Raw genomic sequence first — 26,715 nt, 5'->3', positions numbered from 1 at the left:
TACAGATTTATTACTCTATTTATTTTCCTTGTCCATATTTACTATTGTATTTTGTGAATGATGTGCATACAGTGCTCTGCACATAGTAAGCGCTCAATAAATACGATTGATGATGATCTAGCTTTAATTCTATTTGTTCTGACGACTTGACACCCGTCCACATGTTTGGTTTTGTCGTCCATCTCCCCCTTGTAGACTGTGAGCCCGTTGCCGGGTAGGGACCGTCTCTATACGTTGCCGACTTGTACTTCCCAAGCGCTTAGTACAGTGCTCTGCATGCAGTAAGCGCTCAATAAATACGATTAAATGAATGAATGAATGAATGTCTGACTCCCCCTCGCATGTTGTGAGCAGGGAATATGTCTGTTTTATTGTCGTACTGTCCTCTCCCAGGCGCTTCATACAGTGTTCTGCACACAGTAAGCGCTCAATAAATACGATTAAATGAATGAATGAATGAATGAATGTCTGACTCCCCCTCGCATGTTGTGAGCAGGGATTATGTCTGTTTTATTGTCGTACTGTCCCCTCCCAGGCGCTTAATACAGTGTTCTGCACACAGTAAGCGCTCAATAAATACGATTAAATGAATGAATGAATGAATGAATGTCTGACTCCCCCTCGCATGTTGTGAGCAGGGAATATGTCTGTTTTATTGTCGTACTGTCCTCTCCCAGGCGCTTAATACAGTGTTCTGCACACAGTAAGCGCTCAATAAATACGATTAAATGAATGAATGAATGTCTGACTGTCTGACTCCCCCTCGCATGTTGTGAGCAGGGAATATGTCTGTTTTACTGTCGTACTGTCCTCTCCCAGGCGCTTAATACAGTGTTCTCCACACAGTAAGCGCTCAATAAATACGATTAAATGAATGAATGAATGAATGTCTGACTCCCCCTCGCATGTTGTGAGCAGGGAATATGTCTGTTTTATTGTCGTACTGTCCTCTCCCAGGCGCTTAATACAGTGTTCTGCACACAGTAAGCGCTCAATAAATACGATTAAATGAATGAATGAATGAATGAATGTCTGACTCCCCCTCGCATGTTGTGAGCAGGGAATATGTCTGTTTTATTGTCGTACTGTCCTCTCCCAGGCGCTTAATACAGTGTTCTGCACACAGTAAGCGCTCAATAAATACGATTGAATGAATGAATGACTGTCTGACTCCCCCTCACATGTTGTGAGCAGGGAATATGTATGTTTTATTGTAGTACTGTCCTCTCCCAGGCGCTTAATACAGTGTTCTGCACACAGTAAGCGCTCAATAAATACAATTAAATGAATGAATGAATGACTGTCTGACTCCCCCTTGCATATTGTGAGCAGGGAATATGTCTGTTTTAGTGTCGTACTGTCCTCTCCCAGGCGCTTAATACAGTGTTCTGCACACAGTAAGCGCTCAATAAATACGATTAAATGAATGAATGAATGAATGAATGAATGAATGAATGTCTGACTCCCCTTCGCATGTTGTGAGCAGGGAATGTGTTTTATTGTCATATTGTCCTCTCCCAGGCGCTTAATACAGTGTTCTGCACACAGTAAGCGCTCAATAAATACGACTGATTGATACCGTCACTTCTCTGTGCCTCGGTCCCCTCATCCGTCAAAGGGGGATTAAGACTGTGAGCCCCATATCATCATCATCATCATCAGTCGTATTTATTGAGCACTTACTATGTGCAGAGCACTGTACTAAGCGCTCGGGAAGTACAAATTGACAACATATAGAGACAGTCCCTACCCAACAGTGGGCTCACACATGGATTGCGTCCGACCTGATTAGCTGGGATCTACTCCAATGTTTAGACGGCTGCCTTACACGTAGTAAGCTCTTAACGAAGGCCATAATTCATTGTCGTATTTATTGAGCGCTTTCCGTGGGCAGAGCGCTGTAGTATTTGGCGCTCTCAGGCACCGAGCCCAGTGCTCCGCACGCAGTAAGCGCTCAATAAATCCCATCGATTGATGGACGCCACGGATCGAAGACCCAGCTTTTACCTTTTAGGAGAAGCGGGGCGGCTTAGCGGAGAGAGCCCGGGCCCGGGACTCGGAGGAGGACGTGGGTTCTAATCCCGCCTCCGCCGCTCGTCCGCTGGGTGACCTTGGGTAAGTCGCTTCGGTCCTCTGGGCCTCAGTTGCTGCATCTGGAATATAAGGAGGAAGATTGTGAGCCCGACGAGGCACGATCCGATCGCCCCGCGTCTCCCCAACGCTCAGCACAGAGTGAGCGCTCAACAGATACCGTCGTTAGGATCACTTACCTGGTCATCGTCCTGGGGAAGGGCTCCGGCGTCCACGTCGAGGCTCGGGGTGGGAAGGACGCGGCCGGGCCGCGGACCCCCGGGAAGGGAAACCTCTCCCCCGAATAAGACAGCGAGGCGTCGTGATGAACACTTTTATTTACAAATATAATTAAAAGCTCTGACAGGTCACATGCTCTTCCTCGGAACCTGAAAAACGGTTTTAAAGTGCATGCAGAAGAAGTAAAGCCTTTTTTTCTTGGTTTTTTTTTTTTTTTTCTTTCCACCGTTTTTTATTGTAAGAAAATACACAGTTTGAAAGTGTGGAGAATGCCATATCCATGGACCGAGATTATGGGTCTGGGGCGGGGAGGAGGGGGGGGGCGGCGGAGGGAAGAAAGAAAACGGAGGTGATCCCGGTCGAGAGACGGGGCTGGATTCCAAATGCTGCCTTGGAAAGGGGCGGGGGAGGAAGAGGAGGAGGAAGTAAAAAAATCTGATCCGAGAAACAGTTAAAATACAATATGAAAATAAGTAAAACCTCTCCTTAAATTCCTTCTATACACAAAATACACGATTTGCCAAAGCCCAATTTGTGCTCCTGGGATTCTGTGAGCTCCGTTAAATGTATTCCCATCCTCTGCGACGGCAGAAAATGATTACGATACAATCAGAATACGCTGAAGGCAAGTTAAAGCCTTGCCGGCAGGTTCTTAAGAATCACAAGATCTCATCCCCACGCGACCCCCGTCTCTCCCCCCCCCCCCCCGTCCCCCGCCCACCCCCAGCCCCCCCACCCCCCCAAAAAAAGTAATAATATGTCACCACTGATATGTACATCACAATTAGTTTCTGTAAAATGTATCAAATTTCTCAATCTTTAATAAAACTTTGTATTTTTTTTTTTAATTCCTGATGAATAAATACCAAAAAAATTAAATAAAAGAAAAGAATGCAGCAGCTAGTTAAAGGTGTAAGGCTGCGGACATTGTGTCTCTCTCCTCCTTGGCATCTTACATATATATGGATATGTACGGATACATATGCATATATATAGGGTTTGTGGTTTTTTTTTTTTTTTGCTTTACTTTCAGAGATTGGTGGCCGTGATTGCTCAAAGCGACATCCATCCACTTTTCTTGATATATGGATATGTATGTATACATATGCATATATAAGGGTTGGGTTTTTTTGCTTTACTTTCAGAGATTGGTGACCGTGATTTCTCAAAGCGACATCCCTCCACTTTTCTTGATATATGGATATGTATGTATACATATGCATATATATATATATAGGGGTTTTTTTTTTTTTGCTTTACTTCCAGAGATTGGTGGCCGTGATTTCTCAAAGCGACATCCATCCACTTTTCTTGATATATGGATATGTATGTATACATATGCATATATAGGGGTTGGATTTTTTTGCTTTACTTTCAGAGATTGGTGGCCGTGAATGATTTCTCAAAGCGACATCCATCCACTTTTCTTGATATATGGATATGTATGTATACATATGCATATATATAGGGGTTTTTTTTTACTTTACTTTCAGAGATTGGTGGCCGTGAATGATTTCTCAAAGTGACATCCATCCACTTTTCTTGATATATGGATATGTATGTATACATATGCATATATAGGGGTTGGATTTTTTTGCTTTACTTTCAGAGATTGGTGGCCGTGAGTGATTTCTCAAAGCGACATCCATCCACTTTTCTTGATATATGGATATGTACGTATACATATGCATATATATATATATATATATAGGGGTTTTTTTTGCGCTTTACTTTCAGAGATTGGTGGCCGTGATTTCTCAAAGCGACATCCATCCCCTCTTCTTGATATATGGATATGTATGTATACATATGCATATATATGGGGTGGTTTTTTTTGCTTTACTTCCAGAGATTGGTGGCCGTGAATGATTGCTCAAAGCGACATCCATCCACTTTTCTTGATATATGGATATGTATGTATACATATGCATATATATATATAGGGGTGGGTTTTTTTGCTTTACTTTCAGAGATTGGTGGCCGCGATTTCTCAAGGCAACATCCATCCACTTTTCTTGATATATGGATATGTATGTATACATATGCATATATATAGGGTTGTTTTTTTTTTGCTTTACTTTCAGAGATTGGTGGCCGTGAATGATTTCTCAAAGCGACATCCATCCACTTTTCTTGATATATGGATATGTATGTATACATATGCATATATATATATATAGGGGTTTTTTTTTTTTGCTTTACTTTCAGAGATTGGTGGCCGTGATTTCTCAAAGCGACATCCATCCCCTCTTCTTGATATATGGATATGTATGTATACATATGCATATATATGGAGTGGTTTTTTTTTTGCTTTACTTCCAGAGATTGGTGGCCGTGAATGATTGCTCAAAGCGACATCCATCCACTTTTCTTGATATATGGATATGTATGTATACATATGCATATATATATATATAGGGGTTTTTTGTTTTTTTTTTTGCTTTACTTCCAGAGATTGGTGGCCGTGATTTCTCAAAGCGACATCCATCCACTTTTCTTGATATATGGATATGTATGTATACATATGCATATATATAGGGTTTTTTTTTTTTTTTACTTTACTTTCGGAGATTGGTGGCCGTGAATGATTTCTCAAAGTGACATCCATCCACTTTTCTTGATATATGGATATGTATGTATACATATGCATATATATAGGGGTTTTTTTTTACTTTACTTTCAGAGATTGGTGGCCGTGAATGATTTCTCAAAGTGACATCCATCCACTTTTCTTGATATATGGATATGTATGTATACATATGCATATATATAGGGGTTTTTTTTTACTTTACTTTCAGAGATTGGTGGCCGTGAATGATTTCTCAAAGTGACATCCATCCACTTTTCTTGATATATGGATATGTATGTATACATATGCATATATATAGGGTTTTTTTTTTTACTTTACTTTCAGAGATTGGTGGCCGTGAATGATTTCTCAAAGTGACATCCATCCACTTTTCTTGATATATGGATATGTATGTATACATATGCATATATAGGGGTTGGATTTTTTTGCTTTACTTTCAGAGATTGGTGGCCGTGAGTGATTTCTCAAAGTGACATCCATCCACTTTTCTTGATATATGGATATGTACGTATACATATGCATATATATATATATATATATATATATATATATAGGGGGTTTTTTTGTGCTTTACTTTCAGAGATTGGTGGCCGTGATTTCTCAAAGCGACATCCATCCCCTCTTCTTGATATATGGATATGTATGTATACATATGCATATATATGGGGTGGGTTTTTTTGCTTTACTTCCAGAGATTGGTGGCCGTGAATGACTGCTCAAAGCGACATCCATCCACTTTTCTTGATATATGGATATGTATGTATACATATGCATATATATAGGGGTGGGTTTTTTTTTTGCTTTACTTTCAGAGATTGGTGGCCGTGAATGATTGCTCAAAGCGACATCCATCCACTTTTCTTGATATATGGATATGTATGTATACATATGCATATATATAGGGGTTATTTTTTTTTTGCTTTACTTTCAGAGATTGGTGGCCGTGATTTCTCAAAGCGACATCCATCCACTTTTCTTGATATATGGATATGTATGTATACATATGCATATATATAGGGGATTTTTTTTTTTTTTTTTGCTTTACTTTCAGAGATTGGTGGCCGTGAGTGATTTCTCAAAGCGACATCCATCCACTTTTCTTGTTTTTTGTGGGGGTTTTTTTGCCGTCGTCGGTTTGGTCTACGACCGTCTCCAAGGTTTTTCGCTGAAACGTTTCGAATCACTTCAACACTGCGACGTACTACGGGCGTACGGGGGGGCCTGACCCCCCAAATTTGACGCGGGGAGGTTTCGGGGGGCGAGGCGGGGAGGTCCTGATGGACTGAAAGGTAGAGGCACTAAGTCCGACACGATGTCAGTAACAGTAAGAGAGAGAAAGAGAGAGATAGACGGCGCGCACCAGAGTAACGCCCCTTCGAATGGGGGGGGAATGTGGTTTTGGTCGGGTTTCGTTTCCGTCTTTCTTCCGTCGGGTTGCTTCGTTTTTGGGGGGCCTCGGTTTGGTTTTTTTTTTTGGGGGGGGGGGTCTTGCTTTTTCTGTAAATGGCAACCCCCCCAAAAAATAAAAAAACCCAAAAGGCAAGAAATTTAATCTCATCTGTAGTCCTCCTTAGGGTAATCTAACGTCACCAAATTCCCGAATCCCATTCCGAGGCTCTCCACGTCGAAAGTTTCTATCTCTCGCTCTTGCCTTTCCAGGAGGTTTTTGATCCTCTCGCTGCGTTCCTTCTGCAGGGCGGCCAGCTCCTCTTCGATCTGAGGGGGAGAGGGAGAGATGGGGAGAGTGTACTAGACAGGGCTAGACCAGAGAAGCAGCTCAGTGGAAAGAGCCCGGGCTTTGGAGGCAGAGGTCACGGGTTCGAATCCCGGCTCGGCCACGTGTCTGCCGTGTGTGACCTCGGTCAAGTCATTTCCCTTCTCTGAGCCTCAGTGACCTCATCTGTAAAATGGGGATTACGACTGTGAGCCCCACGTGGGACAACTTGATTACCTTGTAGTCCCCCACAGCGCTTAGAACAGTGCTCTGCACATAGTAAGCGCTTAACAAATGCCATTATTATTATTATTATTATTAGAGGCCGGCCCCGGGCGGGGGGACCGACCTATCCAAGGCCGCCATTGGGTGGGGACCGTCTCTATCTGTTGTCCTTCCCGAGCGCTTAGTACAGTGCTCTGCACATAGTAAGCGCTCAATAAATACGATAAATACGATTGATTGGTGAGCGCTCAGTAGATACGACTGAATGAATACTTGTGGGTCGAAAGCCCCGGAGTGTAACGGTGAGCAGTCTGGACTCCTCCATCCGGCACCTTAATAATAATAATAATAACGATGGCATTTATTAAGCGCTTACTATGTGCAAAGCACTGTTCGAAGCGCTGGGGAGGTCACAAGGTGATCAGGTTGTCCCACGGGGGGCTCACCGTCTTCATCCCCATTTTCCAGGTGAGGTCACTGAGGCCCAGAGAAGTGAAGTGACTTGCCCAAAGTCACCCAGCTGACAGTTGGCGGAGCCGGGATTTGAACCCATGGCCTCTGCTTCCAAAGCCCGGGCTCTTTCCACTGAGCCACGCCGCCTCTCAAATCTTGGGTTCAAATCTCCGTGCGACCTTCAGATTTTCCCCCTCTAGACGGTCAGCTGGGTGTGGGCAGGGATTGGGGCTCGAAGATTGTCTTATTGGACTCTCCCCAGTGCTTCGACCGGTGTTTGGCACAAAGGAAGCGCTCAATAAATACAACTGCCTGACTCTACGCTGTACGCTCATTGTGGGTGGGGACCGGGTCAGATTCATTCATTCATTCAATCGTATTTATTGAGCGCTTACTGTGTGCAGAGCACTGTACTAAGCGCTTGGGAAGTACAAGTTGGCAACATATAGAGACGGTCCCTACCCAACAGTGGGCTCACAGTCTAGAAGGGGGAAGATTGTTCTACTGGATTCTCCCAAGCGCTTAGTACAGTGCTCTGCACACCGTAAGAAGTGCTCAATAAATACAACTGCCGGACTGTTTCTACACTGTAAGCTCGTTGTGGGTGGGGACTGTGTCTGTTAGATTGTCCTACTGGACTCTCCCAAGCGCTTAGTACAGTGCTCTGCACACCGTAAGAAGTGCTCAATAAATACAACTGCCTGACTGATTCTACACTGTAAACTCATTGTGGGCGGGGACTGTGTCTGTTAGATTGTCCTATTGGTCTCTCCCAAGCGCTTAGTACAGTGCTCTGCACACCGTAAGAAGTGCTCAATAAATACAACTGCCTGATTCTACACTGTAAACTCGTTGTGGGTGGGGACCGTGTCAGATTGTCCTATTGGACTCTCCCAAGCGTTTAGTACAGTGCTCTGCACATAGTAAGAAGTGCTCAATAAATACAACTGCCTGACTGTTTCTACACTGTAAACTCGTTGTAGGTGGGGACTATCTGTTAGATTGTCCTATTGGATTCTCCCAAGTGCTTAGTACAGTGCTCTACACACAATAAGAAATGCTCAATAAATACAACTCCTTGACTGATTCTACACTGTAAGCTCGTTGTGGGCAGGGACTGTGTCTGTTAGATTGTCCTACTGGACTCTCCCAGGTGCTCAGTACAGTGCTCTGCACACAGTAAGAAGTGCTCAATAAATACAACTGCCTGACTGTTTCTACACTGTAAGCTCGTTGTGGGTGGGGACTGTGTCTGTTAGATTGTCCTATTGGACTCTCCCAAGCGTTTAGTACAGTGCTCTGCACATAATAATAATAATAATAATAATGGCATTTATTAAGCACTTACTATGTGCAAAAGTGCTCAATAAATACAACTGCCTGACTGATTCTACACTGTAAACTCATTGTGGGTGGGGACTGTGTCTGTTAGATTGTCCTACTGGACTCTCCCAGGCGCTCAGTACAGTGCTCTGCACACAGTAAGAAGTGCTCAATAAATACAACTGCCTGACTGTTTCTACACTGTAAGCTCGTTGTGGGTGGGGACTGTGTCTGTTAGATTGTCCTATTGGACTCTCCCAAGCACTTCGTACAGTGCTCTGCACATAATAATAATAATAATGGCATTTATTAAGTGCTTACTATGTGCAAAAGTGCTCAATAAATACAACTGCCTGACTTTCTACACTGTAAGCTCGTTGTGGGTGGGGACTGTCTATTAGATTGTCCTATTGGACTCTCCCAAGCGCTTAGTACAGTCCTCTGCACACAGTAAGAAATGCTCAACAAATACAACTGCCTGACTGATTCTACACTGTAAACTCGTTGTGGGCAGGGACTGTGTCTGTTAGATTGTCCTATTGGACTCTCCCAAGCGTTTAGTACAGTGCTCTGCACATAATAATAATAATAATAATAATAATGGCATTTATTAAGCGCTTACTATGTGCAAAAGTGCTCAATAAATACAACTGCCTGACTGAGTCTACACTGTAAACTCATTGTGGGTGCGGACTGTGTCTGTTAGATTGTCCTACTGGACTCTCCCAAGCGCTCAGTACAGTGCTCTGCACACAGTAAGAAATGCTCAATAAATACAACTGCCTGACTGATTCTACACTGTAAGCTCGTTGTGGGCGGGGACTGTGTCTGTTAGATTGTCCTATTGGACTCTCCCAAGCGCTTAGTACAGTGCTCTGCACACAGTAAGAAGTGCTCAATAAATACAAATGCCTGACTGATTCTACACTGTAAGCTCGTTGTGGGTGGGGACTGTGTCTGTTAGATTGTCCTATTGGATTCTCCCAAGCGCTTAGTACAGTGCTCTGCACACAGCAAGCGCTCAATAAATAGGCCTGACTGCCTGACTGGCACGTAGTAAGTGCTTAAATAATACATCACCATCATTATCATCATAATTGTTTCTTCAACGCCCCTGCTGCAACCCCACTGCATATACACATCACTACTTGTAACACACTATATTAGTGACGAGTGACAGTTATATAGTATATATTATATACATAAATATATAAATATATATTTATATATAAACATAAATATATTTTATATAGATATAAATAAATGTATATAAATACATCATATATAGAAATATAGATAAATTATATATATAGATATAAATAAATGTATATAAATATATCATATAGAGATATAGATAAATTATATATCTATTTTATATATATATATATATATACACGCTGCTTAGAGAAGCAGTGTGGCTCAGTGGAAAGAGCCCGGGCTTTGGAGTCAGAGGTCCTGGGTTCAAATCCCAGCTCCGCCACTTATCAGCTGTGTGACTTTGGGCAAGTCACTTCACTTCTCTGTGCCTCAGTTCCCTCATCTGTAAAATGGGGATGAAGACTGGGAGCCCCCCGTGGGACAACCTGATCACCTTGTATCCTCCCCAGTGCTTAGAACGGTGCTTTGCACACAGTAAGCGCTTACTAAATGCCATTAAAAAAAATTAGCAGATTTTGAAGGTGTTTTTTAAAGTGTTTAATATGTGCCAGGCACTGTACTAAATGCCGGGGTAGATAATAATGATGGCATTTATTAAGCGCTTACTATGTGCCAAGCACCGTTCTAAGCGCTGGGGAAGTTACAGGGTGGTCAGGTTGTCCCCCGTGGGGCTCCCAGTCTTCATCCCCATTTGACAGATGAGGGAACTGAGGCCCGGAGAAGTGAAGTGACTTGCCCAAAGTCACATGGAGCCGGGATTTGAACCCATGACCTCTGACTCCAAAGCCCGGGCTGTTGCCACTGAGCCACGCTGCTTCTCCATTTGGTCGATTGGTAGTTTGGTAGATCGAAACTAATCGGGTTGGACACAGTCCCTGTCCCACGGGGGGCTCACCTTCTTCATCCCCATTTTCCAGATGGTTGACTGAGGCGCAGAGAAGTGAAGTGACCTGCCCAAGGTCACCCAGCGGATAAGTGGAGGAGCCGGGATTAGAACCCAGGTCCTTCTGACTCCCGGGCTCGGGCTGTAGCCACTGGGCCATGCTGCTGAGAAGCAGTGTGGCTCAGTGGAAAGAGCCCGGGCTTTGGAGTCAGGGGTCATGGGTTCAAATCCCGGCTCCACCGTCAGCTGTGTGACTTTGGGCAAGTCACTTAACTTATCTGTGCCTCAGTTACCTCATCTGTAAAATGGGGATTAAGACTGTGAGCCCCCCGTGGGACAACCTCATCACCTTGTAACCTCCCCAGCGCTTAGAACAGTGCTTTGCACATAGCAAGCGCTTAATAAATGCCATTATTATTATTATTATTATTATTATTATTATTATTTGGAGTCAGAGGTCATAGGTTCCAATCCCAGTTCCGCCAAATGTCAGCTGTGTGACTTTGGGCAAGTCACTTCACTTCTCTGGGCCTCAGTGACCTCATCTGTAAAATGGGGATTAAGACTGTGAGCCCCCCGTGGGACAACCTGATCACCTTGTAACCTCCCCGGCGCTTAGAACAGTGCTTGGCACATAGTAAGCGCATAATAAATGCCATCATTATAATTATTATTATTACTATATTCTACCGTGTTACTATCGTCTTCTATTATTCAACACTACTGCCCTACTCTCATTCATTCAATCGTATTTATTGAGCGCTTACTGTGTGCAGAGCACTGTCCTAAGCGCTTGGAGAGTACAATTTGGCAACAAATTGAGATAATCCGTACCGAACAACGGGCTCATTTCTCTCAGGGTGGCACCTGGAGAGTTTTGACAAGCAACGTGGCGGAAAGAGCCTGGGCTTTGGAGTCAGAGGTCGTGGGTTCAAATCCCGGCTCCGCCGACTGCCAGCTGGGTGACTTTGGGCAAGTCACTTCACTTCTCCGGGCCTCAGTTCCCTCAGCTGGAAAATGGGGATGAAGACCGGGAGCGCCCCCGTGGGACAACCTGATCACCTTGTAACTTCCCCAGCGCTTAGAACAGTGCTTCGCACGTAGTAAGCGCTTAACAAATACCATCATTTTCAGTCCTCTACCACTCTCAACTACGGGAGGGAGCGTGAAGCAGAGGCCTACCCAGTCCATTCCTAGCTTGGACGGCGGCTAGCGAGGGGCATTGATTCATTCATTCAATCGTATTTATTGAGCGCTTACTGTGCGCAGAGCACTGTACTGAGCGCTTGGGAAGTCCAAGTTGGTAACTTATAGAGACGGTCCCTACCCAATAGCGGGCTCACAGTTTAGCGAGGGCAGGCCGCCTGCCAGAGGTCAAAACTCCCCCGTGTTGGGCAGCGGCGTCAGGGGACAGGGTCCAGGGCGGAGACTCGAGTTGACCGCGCGGAAGGCGGCGATGGTCAACCGCTTCCCGATTTTTCCCAAGAAAACTCTGCGGATCCACCACTACCGGCACGATGGCGGGTGGAAAGCGGGGCCTTCTGGGAGAGACGCGTCCGTGGCGTCGCCACGGGTCGGAGGTGACCCCACCCTACTGTCCGCGGCCGACCGCCGTCCTCCATCCACCCGGGCCCAGCCTGTTCCCACAAAAAGAGAACCTCCTTGCCCGCCCCCGACCTCCAGTTTTGCCCCGGGGGAGTCTGGGAGGTCAGAGTTCATCCATAGGGGAGCCCTGGGGGAGTCTGGGAGAGCAGAGGTCATCCATAGGGGAGCCCCGGGGGAGTCTGGGAGGGCAGAGTTCATCCATAGGGGAGCCCCGGGGGAGTCTCGGAGAGCAGAGGTCATCCATAGGGGAGCCCCGGGGGAATCCGGGAGAGCAGAGTTCATCCATAGGGGAGCCCCGGGGGAGTCTGGGAGAGCAGAGGTCATCCATAGGGGAGCCCCGGGGGAGTCTGGGAGAGCAGAGGTCATCCATAGGGGAGCCCCAGGGGAGTCTGGGAGAGCAGAGGTCATCCACAGGGGAGCCCCGGGGGAATCTGGGAGAGCAGAGGTCATCCATAGGGGAGCCCCGGGGGAGTCTGGGAGAGCAGAGTTCATCCATAGGGGAGCCCCGGGGGAGTCTGGGAGAGCAGAGTTCATCCATAGGGGAGCCCCGGGGGAGTCTGGGAGAGCAGAGTTCATCCATAGGGGAGGGCCGGGGGAGTCTGGGAGCCCAGATGTCATCTACTGGGCAGCCCTGGAGGAGTCTGGGAGCATAGACCTCATCCACTGGGAAGCCCTGGGGGATTCTGGGAGCGCATATGTCATCCATGGGGGAGCCCTGGGGGATTCTGGGAGCGCATATGTCATCCATGGGGGAGCCCCGGGGGAGTCTGGGAGCACAGATGCCATCCACTGGGGATCCCCGGAGGAGTCTGGGAGCATAGACCTCATCCACTGGGAAGCCCCGGGGGATTCTGGGAGCACAGAGCTCATCTACTGGGGAGCCCCGGGGGAGTCTGGGAGAGCAGAGTTCATCCATAGGGGCGCCCCGGGGGAGTCTGGGAGCACAGAGTTCATCCATAGGGGCGCCCCGGGGGAGTCTGGGAACGCAGATGGCATCCACTGGGGAGCCCTGGAAGAGTCTGGGAGCGCAGACCTCAACTACTGGGGAGCCCCGGGGGAGTCTGGGAGCATAGGCCTCATCCACTGGGAAGCCCCGGGGGAGTCTGGGAGCACAGAGCTCATCCACTGGGGAGCCCCGGGGGAGTCTGGGAGGGCAGATCTCATCCACTGGGGAGCCCCGGAGGAGTCTGGGAGTGCAGACCTCATCCACTGGGAAGCCCCGGGGGATTCAGGGAGCACAGGCCTCATCCACTGGGGAGCCCCGGGGGAGTCTGGGAGCACAGATGTCATCCACTGGGGAGCCCTGGGGGAGTCTGGGAGGGCAGAGTTCATCCATAGGGGAGCCCCGGGGGAGTCTGGGAGCGCAGAGTTCATCCATAGGGGAGCCCCGGGGGAGTCTGGGAGCACAGAGTTCATCCATAGGGGGGCCCTGGGGGAGTCTGGGAGCTCAGAGTTCATCCATAGGGGAGCCCCGGGGGAGTCTGGGAGCACAGAGTTCATCCATAGGGGGGCCCCGGGGGAGTCTGGGAGTGCAGATCTCATCCACTGGGGAGCCCCGGAGGAGTCTGGGAGCGCAGATGTCATCCACTGGGGAGCCCCGGGGGATTCTGGGAGCGCATATGTCATCCATGGGGGAGCCCCGGGGGAGTCTGGGAGCACAGATGTCATCCACTGGGGAGCCCCGGAGGAGTCTGGGAGCACAGATCTCATCTACTGGGGAGCCCTGGGGGAGTCTGGGACGGCAGAGTTCATCCATAGGGGAGCCCCGGGGGAGTCTGGGAGAGCAGAGTTCATCCACAGGGGAGCCCCGGGGGAGTCGGGGAACGCAGAGTTCATCCACAGGGGAGCCCCGGGGGAGCCTGGAAACACAGATGTCATCCACTGGGGAGCCCCGGGGGAGCCTGGAAACACAGATGTCTGTCATCCACTGGGGAGCCCCGGGGGCGTCCGGGAGCGGGTACCTTTTGCTCCAGATGGGCCCTGCGCAGAGACACCCTCTGCTCCAGCTTCTGCAGCTCGCGCTGGTGCTGGGCCTCCGTCTGCATCTTGATCTTGCTCTGGTAGGCGTTGAGCAGCTCCATCTCCTGCTGGAGCTGCAGGCGCAGGGCCTGGCATTCCGCTTCCTGAGCCTCGTCCAGCCGTAACTGCGGGAGGGAAGGCAGGGCGCACGCTGACCCCGGGGCCCCCTCCTCGGCCCCTCGGAGGCGGACAAGCCGGGGGGCTCGGGGGGACCCCGGCTCGGGGGGGAGGGGGTGGGGGGCAGAGGCCGGCCCGCCGCGGGCCCCGTGTCCCAGAATGGGCCTACGATTCGGCCTCCTACTGTCTTTCTCATCCTCTCCCGAGCGCTCAGTACAGCGCTTGGAGAAGCAGCGTGGCTCAGTGGAAAAAAGCCCGGGCTTTGGAGTCAGGGGCCATGGGTGCAAATTCCAGCTCTGCCACTCATTCATTCATTCATTCATTCATTCATTCATTCATTCAATCGTATTTATTAATAATAATAATGATGGCATTTATTAAGCGCTTACTATGTGCAAAGCACTGTTCTAAGCGCTGAGGGGATACAAGGCGATCAGGTTGTCCCACGTGGGGCGCATAGTCTTCATCCCCATAATAATAATAATAAATTATAATATAATAATAATAATAATGACATTTATTAAGCACTTACTATGTGCCAAGCACTGTTCTAAGCGCTGGGGGGATACAAGGTGATCAGGTTGTCCCACGGGGGGGCTCACAGTCAACCCCCATTTTACAGAGGAGGTAACTGAGGCCCAGAGAAGTTAAGTGACTCGCCCAAGGTCACACAGCTGACAAGTGGTGGAGCCGGGATTTGAACCCATGACCACTGACTCCAAAGCCCGGGCTCTTTCCACTGAGCCACGCTGCTTCTCTTCTCTTCTCTTATATTATTATTATATTATAATATTATTATTATAGTATTATGCACTTACTATGTGCAAAGCACCGTTCTAAGCACTGCGGGGGGATACAAGGTGATCAGGTTGTCCCCCGTGGGGCTCCCAGTCTTCATCCCCATTTTACAGCTGAGGGAACCGAGGCCCAGAAAAGTGAAGGGACTTGCTCAGAGTCACCCAGCTGACGAGTGGCGGAGGTGGGATTAGAACCCACGACCTCCGCCCATTTTACTGAGCGCTTACTGTTGCAGAGCACTGGACTAAGCGCTTGGGAAGTCCAAGTCGGCAACAGATAGAGACGGTCCCTACCCGACAACGGGCTCACAGTCTAGAAGGGGGAGACGGACGACAAAACAAAACACGTGGACAGGAGTCAAGTTGTCAGAACAAATAGAAGTAAACTAGATGCACATCATTAATAATAATAATAATAATAATAATAATAATAATAATAATAATGGCATGTGTTAAGCGCTTACTGTGTGCAAAGCACTGTTCTTAGCGCTGAAAGACAAGTCCTTCGAGCCGCATTCGAACCAGCGACCTAAGGATAACTATTCAGCGCTACAGTCCTCCGCTCTACATTAACAAAATAAATAGAATCGTAAATATGTACAAGTAAAATTAATTGAGTAATAAATTGAGTAGTAAATCTGCTTGTCAGCTGTGTGGCTTTGGGCAAGTCACTTCACTTCTCTAGGCCTCAGTTCCCTCATCTGTAAAATGGGGATTCAGACTGTGAGCCCCCCGTGGGACAACCTGATCACCTTGTAACCTCCCCAGTGCTTAGAACAGTGCTTTGCACATAGTAAGCGCTTAATATAAATGGCATCATCATCATCATTATTATTATTACAGTGCTTTGCACATAGTGAGCGCTCAATCAGTACCACGGATTGATGGATCGATTTCGGGGGACTGACTGAAAGCACTCTGAGGGCGGGGACTGTGTCTATCAACTCTTTTTTCTTCCTTTATGGTATTGGTTTTCCTATTAGAACAGTGCACAGCATTAGAACAGAAATGTTGTTATTTGTTAAGCGCTTACTCTGTGCCAAGCGCTGTCCTAAGCGCTGGGGGGGATACAAGGTGATCAGGTTGTCCCACGGGGGGCTCACAGTCTTCATCCCCATTTGACAGATGAGGGAACTGAGGCCCAGAGAAGTGAAGTGACTTGCCCATGGTCACACCACTGGCGAGTGGCGGAGCCGGGATTAGAACCCACGACCTCTGACTCCCAAGCCCGGGTTCTTTCCGCTGAGCCACGCTGCTTCTCTAATCATCATCATCATCTCCCAAGCGCTTAGTACAGTGCCCTGCAATCAATTTTTTTTTGGGGGGGTGGGGGGGAACAGGCAGAATTCAGTGCGCAGTCCCCAGTTCCCAGAATGTGCCTATAATGCAGTTTTCTACTTCCTTGTTTGTCCTCTCCCGGGAGCTTAGTACAGTGCTTTGCACATAGTGAGCGCTCGATAAATCCCACTGATTGATGGACTGATTTCGGTGGACTGACTGAAAGCGCTCTGAGGGCAGGGACTGTGCCTATCAACCCTTTTTTTCCTTTACGGTATTTGTTTCACTCTCTCCCAAGCGCTTAGTACAGTGTCCTGCCATCAATTTCGGTTTTTAATGGTATTTGTTAAGCGCTTACTATGTCCCAGGCATAGCTCGCTGTGGGCACGGAATGTGTCAGCTTACTGTCGTATGGTATTCTCCCAAGCGCTTAGGACGGTGCTCTGCACACAGTAAGCGCTCAATAAAGACGATCGAACGATTGAATGGATTGGGTAGAGACAAGGTAAGACTAATGATAATAATGATGGCATTTGTTAAGCACTTACTATTCACTCATTCATTCATTCAATCGTATTTATTGAGCGCTCACTGTGTGCAGAGCATTGTACTAAGTGCTTGGGAAGTCCAAGCTGGCAACATATAGAGATGATCCCTACCCAACAGTGGGCTCACAGTCTAGAAGGGGGAAGTAGGGGGAGTAGGAAGGAAAGGAGGAGGAGAAGGAAAGGAAGAAGGAAAAGGAGGAAGAAGAGGAGGAGGAAAAGGAGAAGAGGAAAAGGAGGAAGAGAAGGAAAAGAAGGAAGAGGAGGAGGAGAAGGAGGAAAATAAGAAGGAAGAGGAGGAGGAGAAGGAGGAAAAGGGGAGGAATAAGAGGAAAAGGAGAAGGAAGAGGAGGAGGAGAGGGAGGAAAAGGGGAGGAATAAGAGGAAAAGGAAAAGGAAGAGGAGGAGGAGAAGGAAAAGGGGAGGAATGATAAGGAAGAGGAGGAGGAGAAGGAGGAAAAGGGGAGGAATAAGAGGAAAAGGAGAAGGAAGAGGAGGAGGAGAAGGAGGAAAAGGGGAGGAATAAGAGGAAAAGGAGAGGAAGAAGAGGAAAAGGAGAAGGAAAAGGAGGAGGAGAAGGAAAAGGGGAAGAAGAGAAGGAAAAGGAGGAGGAGGAAAGGAGGAGAAGAAAGAGGAGAAGGAGGAAAAGGGGAAGAAGAGGAGGAGGAAAAGGAGGAGGAGGAGGAAAAGGAGGAGGAGGAGAAGGAGGAAAAGGGGGAGGAAGAAGAGGAAAAGGAGGAGGAGGACAAGGATAAGAAGAAGAAGAAGGTGGCTCTAAAGCACTGGGGGGATACAAGGTGATCAGGTTGTCCCACGTGGGGCTCACAGTCTTCATCCCCATAATAATAATAACAGTAACAATAATAATAGTATTATGTGTTTACTATGTGCAAAGCACCGTTCTAAGCACTGCGGGGGGGTGCAAGGTGATCAGGTTGTCCCACGTGGGGCTCCCAGTCTTCATCCCCATTTGACAGCAGAGGGAACCGAGGCCCAGAGAAGTGAAGGGACTTGCTCAGAATCACCCAGCTGACGAGTGGCGGGGGCGGGATTAGAACCCACGACCTCCGCCTCCCAAGCCCGGGCTCTTTCCGCTGAGCCACGCTGCTCCCGGGTGGACTTCGTCCCCGTCCCACGCGGGGCTCACCGGCTTAATCAGTCCGTCGATCCGTGGTATTTACTGAGCACTTACACAGAGGGTGAGCCCCATGGGGGACAGGGACCGTGTCCAACCTGATGACCCTGTATCTCCCCCGGCGCTTAGAACAGTGCTTGGCACATAGTAAGCGCTTAACAGATCCCATCGTTATTATTATTGCTATCATTATCTCGTCCTCTAGACTGCAGCCTCGGTGTGGCGTGTGGTAAGCGCTGAACAGACGAGAAGCAGCGTGGCTCAGTGGAAAGAGCCCGGGCTTTGGAGTCAGAGGTCACGGGTTCGAATCCCGGCTCCGCCACTTGTCAGCTGTGGGACTTTGGGCCAGTCACTTCACTTCTCTGGGCCTCAGTTCCCTCATCTGGAAAATGGGGATGAAGACTGGGAGCCCCCCGTGGGACAACCTGATCACCTTGTAACCGCCCCAGCACTTAGAACAGTGCTTTGCACATGTAAGCACTTAATAAGAGCCATTATTATTATTATTATACCATTATTATTATTATTCATTCATTCGTATTTATCGAGCAGCGTGGGAAGCAGCGTGGCTCAGTGGAAAGAGCCCGGGCTTGGGAGTCAGAGGTCTTGGGTTCAAATCCTGGCTCCGCCACTTGTCAGCTGTGTGACTTTGGGCACGTCACTTCACTTCTCTGGGCCTCAGTTCCCTCATCTGTCAAATGGGGATTATGACTGTGAGTCCCCTGTGGGACAACCTGATCACCTTGTAACTGCCCCAGCACTTAGAACAGTGCTTTGCACATAGTAAGCACTTAATAAAAGCCATTATTATCATTATTATACCATTATTATTATTATTCATTCATTCGTATTTATCGAGCAGCGTGGGAAGCAGCGTGGCTCAGTGGAAAGAGCCCGGGCTTGGGAGTCAGAGGTCGTGGGTTCAAATCCTGGCTCCGCCACTTGTCAGCTGTGTGAATTTGGGCACATCACTTCACTTCTCTGGGCCTCAGTTCCCTCATCTGTCAAATGGGGATTATGACAGTGAGCCCCCCGTGGGACAACCTGATCGCCTTGTAACCGCCCCAGCACTTAGAACAGTGCTTTGCACATAGTAAGCACTTAATAAAAGCCATTATTATCATTATTATACCATTATTATTATTATTCATTCATTCATATTTATCGAGCAGCGTGGGAAGCAGCGTGGCTCAGTGGAAAGAGCCCGGGCTTGGGAGTCAGAGGTCGTGGGTTCAAATCCCGGCCCCGCCCATTGTCAGCTGGGTGACTTTGGGCACGTCACTTCACTTCTCTGGGCCTCAGTTCCCTCATCTGTCAAATGGGGATGAAGACTGTGAGCCCCCCATGGGACAACCTGATTGCCTTGTATCCTCTCCGGCGCTTAGAACTGAGCTTGGCACATAGTAAGCGCTTAATAAATGCCATCGTCATCATTATTATGACTTTCCAAGCACTCAGTCCAGCATTGGGCACATAGTGCGCGCTCAGAATTGTACTTTCCAGGCGCTCGGCCCAGCGCCCCGCACACAGTGAGCGCCCAGTGCGGAGGGAGGCCCGAAAGAGCGGCATATCGTACCGCCTGAGAAGCCATCATCTCGTTGATGCTCTGCTCGTACTGCTCGGCGAGGATGGCCAGCTTCCTGGTCTGCTCGTCCTTCAGGGTCTTCAGGATGGTTTTGTGCTCATTCTTTGGAGTAACTTCCAACTGGTGATTCTTCAGTGCTTTGTACTGCTTCGTCTGGACTTTGCAGGTGTCCTGGAACTGCTTTTTGATCTGCATTTCCATGACCTGCCCAGGAAAAGGGGGATTATTCTCGTTATTATTATCATTATTCTTTGTCTTGTTGTCCGTCTCCCCCTTCTAGACCGGGAGCCCGCTGTTGGGTAGGGACCGTCTCTAGATGTTGCCAACTTGGACTTCCCAAGCGCTTAGTCCAGTGCTCTGCACACAGGAAGCGCTCAATAAATACGATTGATTGATTGATTGATTGATTGACAGCCGGACCGTCACAGGGAGGGGGTCGGCCCGGGCTTGGCCAGCTCGGCTCGGGGGACGGTGGGGACTAGGCCGCGGGGTCTCCCCCGCTTTGTCTCCGCGCCGCTCTCCGGGAGGGGATAACGACGACGATAATAATGACGGGATTTGTTTAGAACAGCGCTCTGCGCACAGTAAGGCCCTTCAAGGCCCTGCTCAGAGCTCACCTCCTCCAGGAGGCCTTCCCAGATTGAGCCCCTTCCTTCCTCTCCCCCTCGTCCCCCTCTCCATCCCCCCATCTTACCTCCTTCCCTTCCCCACAGCACCTGTATATATGGATATATGTTTGTACAGATTTATTACTCTATTTATTTATTTTACTTGTACATATCTATTCTATTTATTTTATTTTGTTAGTATGTTTGGTTTTGTTCTCTGTCTCCCCCTTTTAGACTGTGAGCCCACTGTTGGGTAGGGACTGTCTCTAGATGTTGCCAATTTGTACTTCCCAAGGCGCTTAGTACAGTGCTCTGCACATAGTAAGCGCTCAATAAATACGATTGATGATGATGATGATTACTCTATTTATTTATTTATTTTACTCATACATATCTATTCTATTTATTTTATTTTGTTAGTATGTTTGGTTTTGTTCTCTGTCTCCCCCTTTTAGACCGTGAGCCCACTGTTGGGTAGGGACCGTCTCTAGATGTTGCCAATCTGTACTTCCCAAGCGCTTAGTACAGTGCTCTGCACATAGTAAGCGCTCAATAAATATGATTGATGATGATGATGACTACTCTATTTATTTATTTATTTTACTTGTACATATCTATTCTATTTATTTTCTTTTGTTAGTATGTTTGGTTTTGTTCTCTGCCTCCCCCTTTTAGACCGTGAGCCCACTGTTGGGTAGGGACTGTCTCTAGATGTTGCCAATTTGTACTTCCCAAGGCGCTTAGTACAGTGCTCTGCACACAGTAAGCGCTCAATAAATACGATTGATGATGATGATAAGCGCTCAATAAGTACGACTGAGTGAATCCGGTTGGCGCTCACTATGGGCCGGACGGAGCGCTGGGGCGGGGGGGATCCGAGCGGGTCGGCTTGGTCCCAGTCCCTTGTCCCGCGAGGGGCTCGCCGTCTCCGTCCCCATTCTCCAGATGGGGTCACTGAGGCCCGGAGGGGGGAGGCGACTCACCCAAGGTCCCGCGGCAGACGAGCGGCGGAGCCGGGGTCAGGACCCGCGACCGTCCGACTCCCGGGCCCGGGTTCTACCCGCTCCGCCGTGCTGCTCCTCTAAATAAGGAGAATTAGAATTAGAGAAGCAGCGGGGCTCGGTGGAAAGAGCCCGGGCTTTGGAGTCGGAGGTCAGGGGTTCGAATCCCGGCTCTGCCAGCTGTGGGACTGTGGGCAAGTCACATCACTTCTCTGGGCCTCAGTTCCCTCATCTGGAAAATGGGGATGAAGACCGGGAGCCCCCCGGGGGACAGGCTGATCACCTTGTATCGCCCCAGCGCTTAGAACGGTGCTTTGCGCGTAGTAAGTGCTTAATAAATGCTATTATTATTATTATTGTGCTCTCCCAACGCTCCGCCCAGCGCCCCGTGCCCGGGAAGTGCTCCATCGACCTCGCTGGTGACGACAGCGACGGGTCAATGGGTCCATTCCCCAGCCTGTGGGCGGGCCCGGACGGCATTGGGTTCTACAGTGCTCTCCCGACGCTCTGGGAAGTGCTCCATCGACCTCGCCGGCGACGACACCGACGGGTCAATGGGTCCATTCCCCAGCCTTTGGGCGGGCCCGGATGGCGTTGGGTTCTACCGTGCTCTCCCGACGCTCCGCCCAGTGCTCCACACCCGGGAAGGGCTCCTTCAACCTCGCCGGCGACGAGGCCGACGGGTCAATGGGTCCATTCCCCAGCCGGTGGACGGTCCTAGCGTGCTCTCCCGACTCTCTGTCCAGTGCCCCGCCCCCCGGAAGCGCTCCATCGACCTCGCCAGTGATGACACCGATGGGTCAATGGGTCCATTCCCCAGCCTGCGGGCAGGCCTGGACAGCATTGGGGCCTACCGCGCTCTCCCAACACTCTGGGAAGCGCTCATCGACCTCACTGGCAATAAGACCGACGGGTCAATGGGTCCATTCCCCAGCCTGCAGGCGGGCCCGGACGGCATTGGGTTCTACTGCGCTCTCCCGACTCTCTGGGAAGAGCTTCATCGACCTCGCCGGCGACGAGACCGACGGGTCAACGGGTCCATTCCCCAGCCCACGGGCAGGCCTAGTGCGCTCTCCCGACGCTCCGCCCAGCGCTAACCACCCGGGAAGCGCTCCTTCGACCTCGCCGGCGACGAGGCCGACGGGTCAATGGGTCCATTCCCCAGCCTGCGGGCCGGCCTAGTGTGCTCTCCCGATGCTCTGTCCGGTGCCCCGCACCCGGGAAGCACTTCTTTGACCTCGCCGGTGATGAGACCGATGGGTCAATGGGTCCATTCCCCAGCCTGTGGGCGGGCCTGGACGGCACTGGGGCCTACCGTGTTCTCCCAACGCTCTGGGAAGCACTCCATTGACCTCGCTGGTGATGACACCGACGGGTCAATGGGTCCATTCCCCAGCCTGCGGGCCAGCCTACTGCGCTCTCCCGACGCTCCGCCCAGCGCTAACCACCCGGGAAGCACTCCATCGACCTCGCCAGTGATGACACCGACAGGTCAATGGGTCCATTCCCCAGTCTGTGGGAGGGCCCGGATGGCATTGGGTTCTACTGTGCTCTCCCGACGCTCTGGGAAGCGCTCCATCGACCTCGCCAGTGATGACGCCAATGGGTCAATGGGTCCATTCCCCAGCCTGCGGGCAGGCCTGGACAGCATTGGGGCCTACCGCGCTCTCCCGACGCCCTGGGAAGCGCTCCATCGACCTCGCCGGTAATAAGACCGACGGGTCAATGGGTCCATTCCCCAGCCTGTGGGCGGGCCCGGACGGCGTTGGGTTCTACTGCGCTCTCCCGACGCTCTGGGAAACGCTTCATCGACCTCGCCGGCGACAAGGCCGATGGGTCAGTGGGTCCATTCCCCAGCCTGCAAGTGGGCCCTGATGGCATTGGGTTCTACCGTGCTCTCCCGACACTTTGCCCAGTGCTCCACACCCGGGAAGCGCTCCATTGACCCCGCTGGCGCTGCAGCCGATGGGTCAGTGGGTCCATTCCCCAGCCTGTGGGCGGGCCCGGATGGCATTGGGTTCTACTGCGCTCTCCCGACGCTCCGGAAAGTGCTCCATCGACCTCGCCGGCAATGAGACCGACGGGTCAACGGGTCCATTCCCCAGCCCACGGGCAGGCCTAGTGCGCTCTCCCGACGCTCCGCCCAGTGCTAACCACCCGGGAAGGGCTCCTTCGACCTCGCCGGCGACGAGGCCGACAGGTCAATGGGTCCATTCCCCAGCCTGCGGGCCGGCCTAGTGTGCTCTCCCGATGCTCTGTCCGGTGCCCCGCACCCGGGAAGCACTCCATTGACCTCGCCGGTGATGACACCGACGGGTCAGTGGGTCCATTCCCCAGTCCGTGGGCGGGCCTGGATGGCATTGGGTTCTACTGTGCTCTCCCGACGCTCTGGGAAGTGCTCCATCAACCTCGCCAGTGATGATGCCAATGGGTCAATGGGTCCATTCCCCAGCCTGCGGGCAGGCCTGGACAGCATTGGGGCCTACCGCGCTCTCCCGACGCTCTGGGAAGCGCTCCATCGACCTCGCTGGCAATAAGACCGACGGGTCAATGGGTCCATTCCCCAGCCTGCAGGCGGGCCCGGACGGCATTGGGTTCTACTGCGCTCTCCCAACGCTCTGGGAAGCGCTCCATCGACCTTGCCGGCGACGAGGCCGACGGGTCAATGGGTCCATTCCCCAGCCTGCAAGTGGGCCTGGATGGCGTTGGGTTCTACCGTGCTCTCCCGACGCTCTGCCCAGTGCTCCACACCCGGGAAGCGCTCCATCGACCCCGCCGGCAAAGACGCCGATGGGTCAGTGGGTCCATTCCCCAGCCTGCGGGTGGGCCCGGATGGCATTGGGTTCTACTGCGCTCTCCCGACGCTCTGGAAAGCGCTCCATTGACCTCACCGGTGATGAGACCGACGGGTCAACGGGTCCATTCCCCAGCCCACGGGCAGGCCTAGCGCGCTCTCCGGACACTCCACCCAGCGCTACACACCCGGGAAGAGCTCCTTTGATCTCACAGTCGATGAGGCCGATGGGTCAATGGGTCCATTCCCCAGCCTGCGGGCCGGCCTAGCGTGCTCTCCCGACGCTCTGTCCAGTGCCCTGCTCCCGGGAAGTGTTCCATTGACCTCGCCGGTGAAGACACCGATGGGTCAATGGGTCCATTCCCCAGTCTGTGGGCGGGCCCGGATGGTATTGGGTTCTACTGCGCTCTCCCGACGCTCTGGGAAGTGCTCCATCGACCTTGGCGGCGACGACACGGCGGGCCCAGATGGCATTGGGTTCTACTGTGCTCTCCCGACGCTCTGTCCAGTGCCCTGCTCCCGGGAAGTGTTCCATTGACCTCGCCGGTGAAGACACCGATGGGTCAATGGGTCCATTCCCCAGTCCGTGGGCGGGCCCGGATGGCATTGGGTTCTACTGTGCTCTCCCGACGCTCTGGGAAGCGCTCCATCGACCTCACCAGTGATGACGCCAGTGGGTCAATGGGTCCATTCCCCAGCTTGCGGGCAGGCCTGGACAGCATTGGGGCCTACCGCGCTCTCCCGACACTCTGGGAAGCGCTCCATCGACCTCGCCGGCGATGAGACCGACGGGTCAATGGGTCCATTCCCCAGCCTGTGGGCGGGCCGGGATGGCATTGGGTTCTACTGCGCTCTCCCGACGCTCTGGGAAATGCTCCATCGACCTCGCCGGCAACAAGGCCGACGGGTCAATGGGTCCATTCCCCAGCCTGCAAGTGGGCCTGGACGGCACTGGGTTCTACTGCACTCTCCCGACGCTCTGGAAAGCGCTCCATGGACCTCGCCGGCGACGAGCCCGACGGCTCAATGGGCCCATTCCCCAGCCTGCAAGCGGGCCCTGATGGCGTTGGGTTCTACCGCACTCTCCCGACGCTCTGCCCAGTGCTCCGCACCCGGGAAGCGCTCCATCGACCCCGCCGGGCCGCCGCCGCCGGGTCAATGGGTCCATTCCCCATCCCGCGGGCGGGCCCGGATGGCACTGGGGTCTACTGAGCTCTCCCGACTCTCTGGGAAACCCTCCATCGACCTCGCCGGCGACGGGGCCGAGGGGTCAAGGGGTCCACTCCCCAGCCCGCGGGCGGGCCTGGCGCGCTCTCCGGCCGGAGCCCACCCCCGCGGAGAGCGGCGGGGACGGGGGTCTTCGCGGGGGCGAGAGGGGGCCGGGGGGCGCGGAGGGGGCGACCTTTAAGTTCTTGGGCTGCTGCCGCAGCTCCATGCCGTGTTTCCTGTGCAACTCTCTCTGGCGCCTCTTGTTGTACTCCAGCTGGTTTTCCAGCTCCGTCTGGTGCTGCAGCCGGATGAGGTCCAGGCGCAGCTTCTGCAACACGTGCAGCTGCCGGTATTCCAGCTCCCGCGTCGACTCGTCGTGCCGGATCAGCATGGCGTGCTCCATCTCCTTCTGCGTCCTCTTCTTGTTCAGCTCCTGCACGGGGCGCGCCCGACGGGGCGCCAACGACAAGAGGGGAGGGCGATGAGGGCACCTGTTCGGCGCTTACTACACTCCCGGCGCCGGGGGTGGGGTGGGGTGAGTCCGGTCGGACGCAGTCCCTGTCCCGTGGGGGGGGGAGGACGCCGATGGGATCCCCGTTTTACAGACGAGAGGACTGAGGCCCGGAGGAGGGAATGATGAGAATGATACTGGTGGTGTTTGTGAAGCGCTTACTATGTGCCGAGCACTGTTCTAAGCACCAGAGTAATAATAATAGTAATGACAGTATTTGTTAAGCGCTTACTATGTGCCGAGCACTGTTCTAAGCACCGGAGTCATAATAATAGTAATGATAGTATTTGTGAAGCGCTTACTATGTGCCGAGCACTGTTCTAAGCGCCGGAGTAATAATAATAGTAATGATAGTATTTGTGAAGCGCTTACTATGTGCCGAGCACTGTTCTAAGCACCGGAGTCATAATAATAGTAATGATAGTATTTGTGAAGCGCTTACTATGTGCCGTGCACTGTTCTAAGCACCGGCATAATAATAATAGTAATGATAGTATTTGTTAAGCGCTTACTATGTGCCGAGCACTGTTCTAAGCGCCGGAGTCATAATAATAGTAATGATAGTATTTGTGAAGCGCTTACTATGTGCCGAGCACTGTTCTAAGCACCGGAGTCATAATAATAGTAATGATAGTATTTGTGAAGCGCTTACTATGTGCCGAGCACTGTTCTAAGCACCGGAGTCATAATAATAGTAATGACAGTATTTGTGAAGCGCTTACTATGTGCCGAGCACTGTTCTAAGCACCGGAGTCATAATAATAGTAATGATAGTATTTGTGAAGCGCTTACTATGTGCCGAGCACTGTTCTAAGCACCGGAGTCATAATAATAGTAATGACAGTATTTGTTAAG

General features: G+C 51.0%; 1 protein-coding gene across 2 annotated transcripts in view; it reads right to left on the bottom strand.

Annotated features, from left to right (window-relative positions):
* Positions 1 to 5,466: 5,466 nt before the first annotated feature.
* TAOK3 (TAO kinase 3) overlaps positions 5,467 to 26,715 on the bottom strand; it is a 248,794-nt gene continuing 227,545 nt past the window's right edge. For both annotated transcript variants that reach the window (XM_038763111.1, XM_038763112.1), the window contains 4 exons: positions 25,543 to 25,782; positions 19,729 to 19,941; positions 14,223 to 14,405; positions 5,467 to 6,616 (listed from right to left, as the gene is read on the bottom strand). In XM_038763111.1, coding sequence (XP_038619039.1) covers positions 6,455 to 6,616; positions 14,223 to 14,405; positions 19,729 to 19,941; positions 25,543 to 25,782 — 798 coding nt within the window. In that variant the 3' untranslated portion in view covers positions 5,467 to 6,454. The remainder of the gene's footprint in view (positions 6,617 to 14,222; positions 14,406 to 19,728; positions 19,942 to 25,542; positions 25,783 to 26,715) is intronic.

The sequence above is a fragment of the Tachyglossus aculeatus genome, chromosome 21 (genome assembly GCF_015852505.1).
Source record: "Tachyglossus aculeatus isolate mTacAcu1 chromosome 21, mTacAcu1.pri, whole genome shotgun sequence".
Classification (NCBI taxonomy): Eukaryota; Metazoa; Chordata; class Mammalia; order Monotremata; family Tachyglossidae; genus Tachyglossus; species Tachyglossus aculeatus.
Note: the sequence above shows the minus strand (reverse complement) of the source record. Positions and strands in the feature narration are given on the sequence as shown.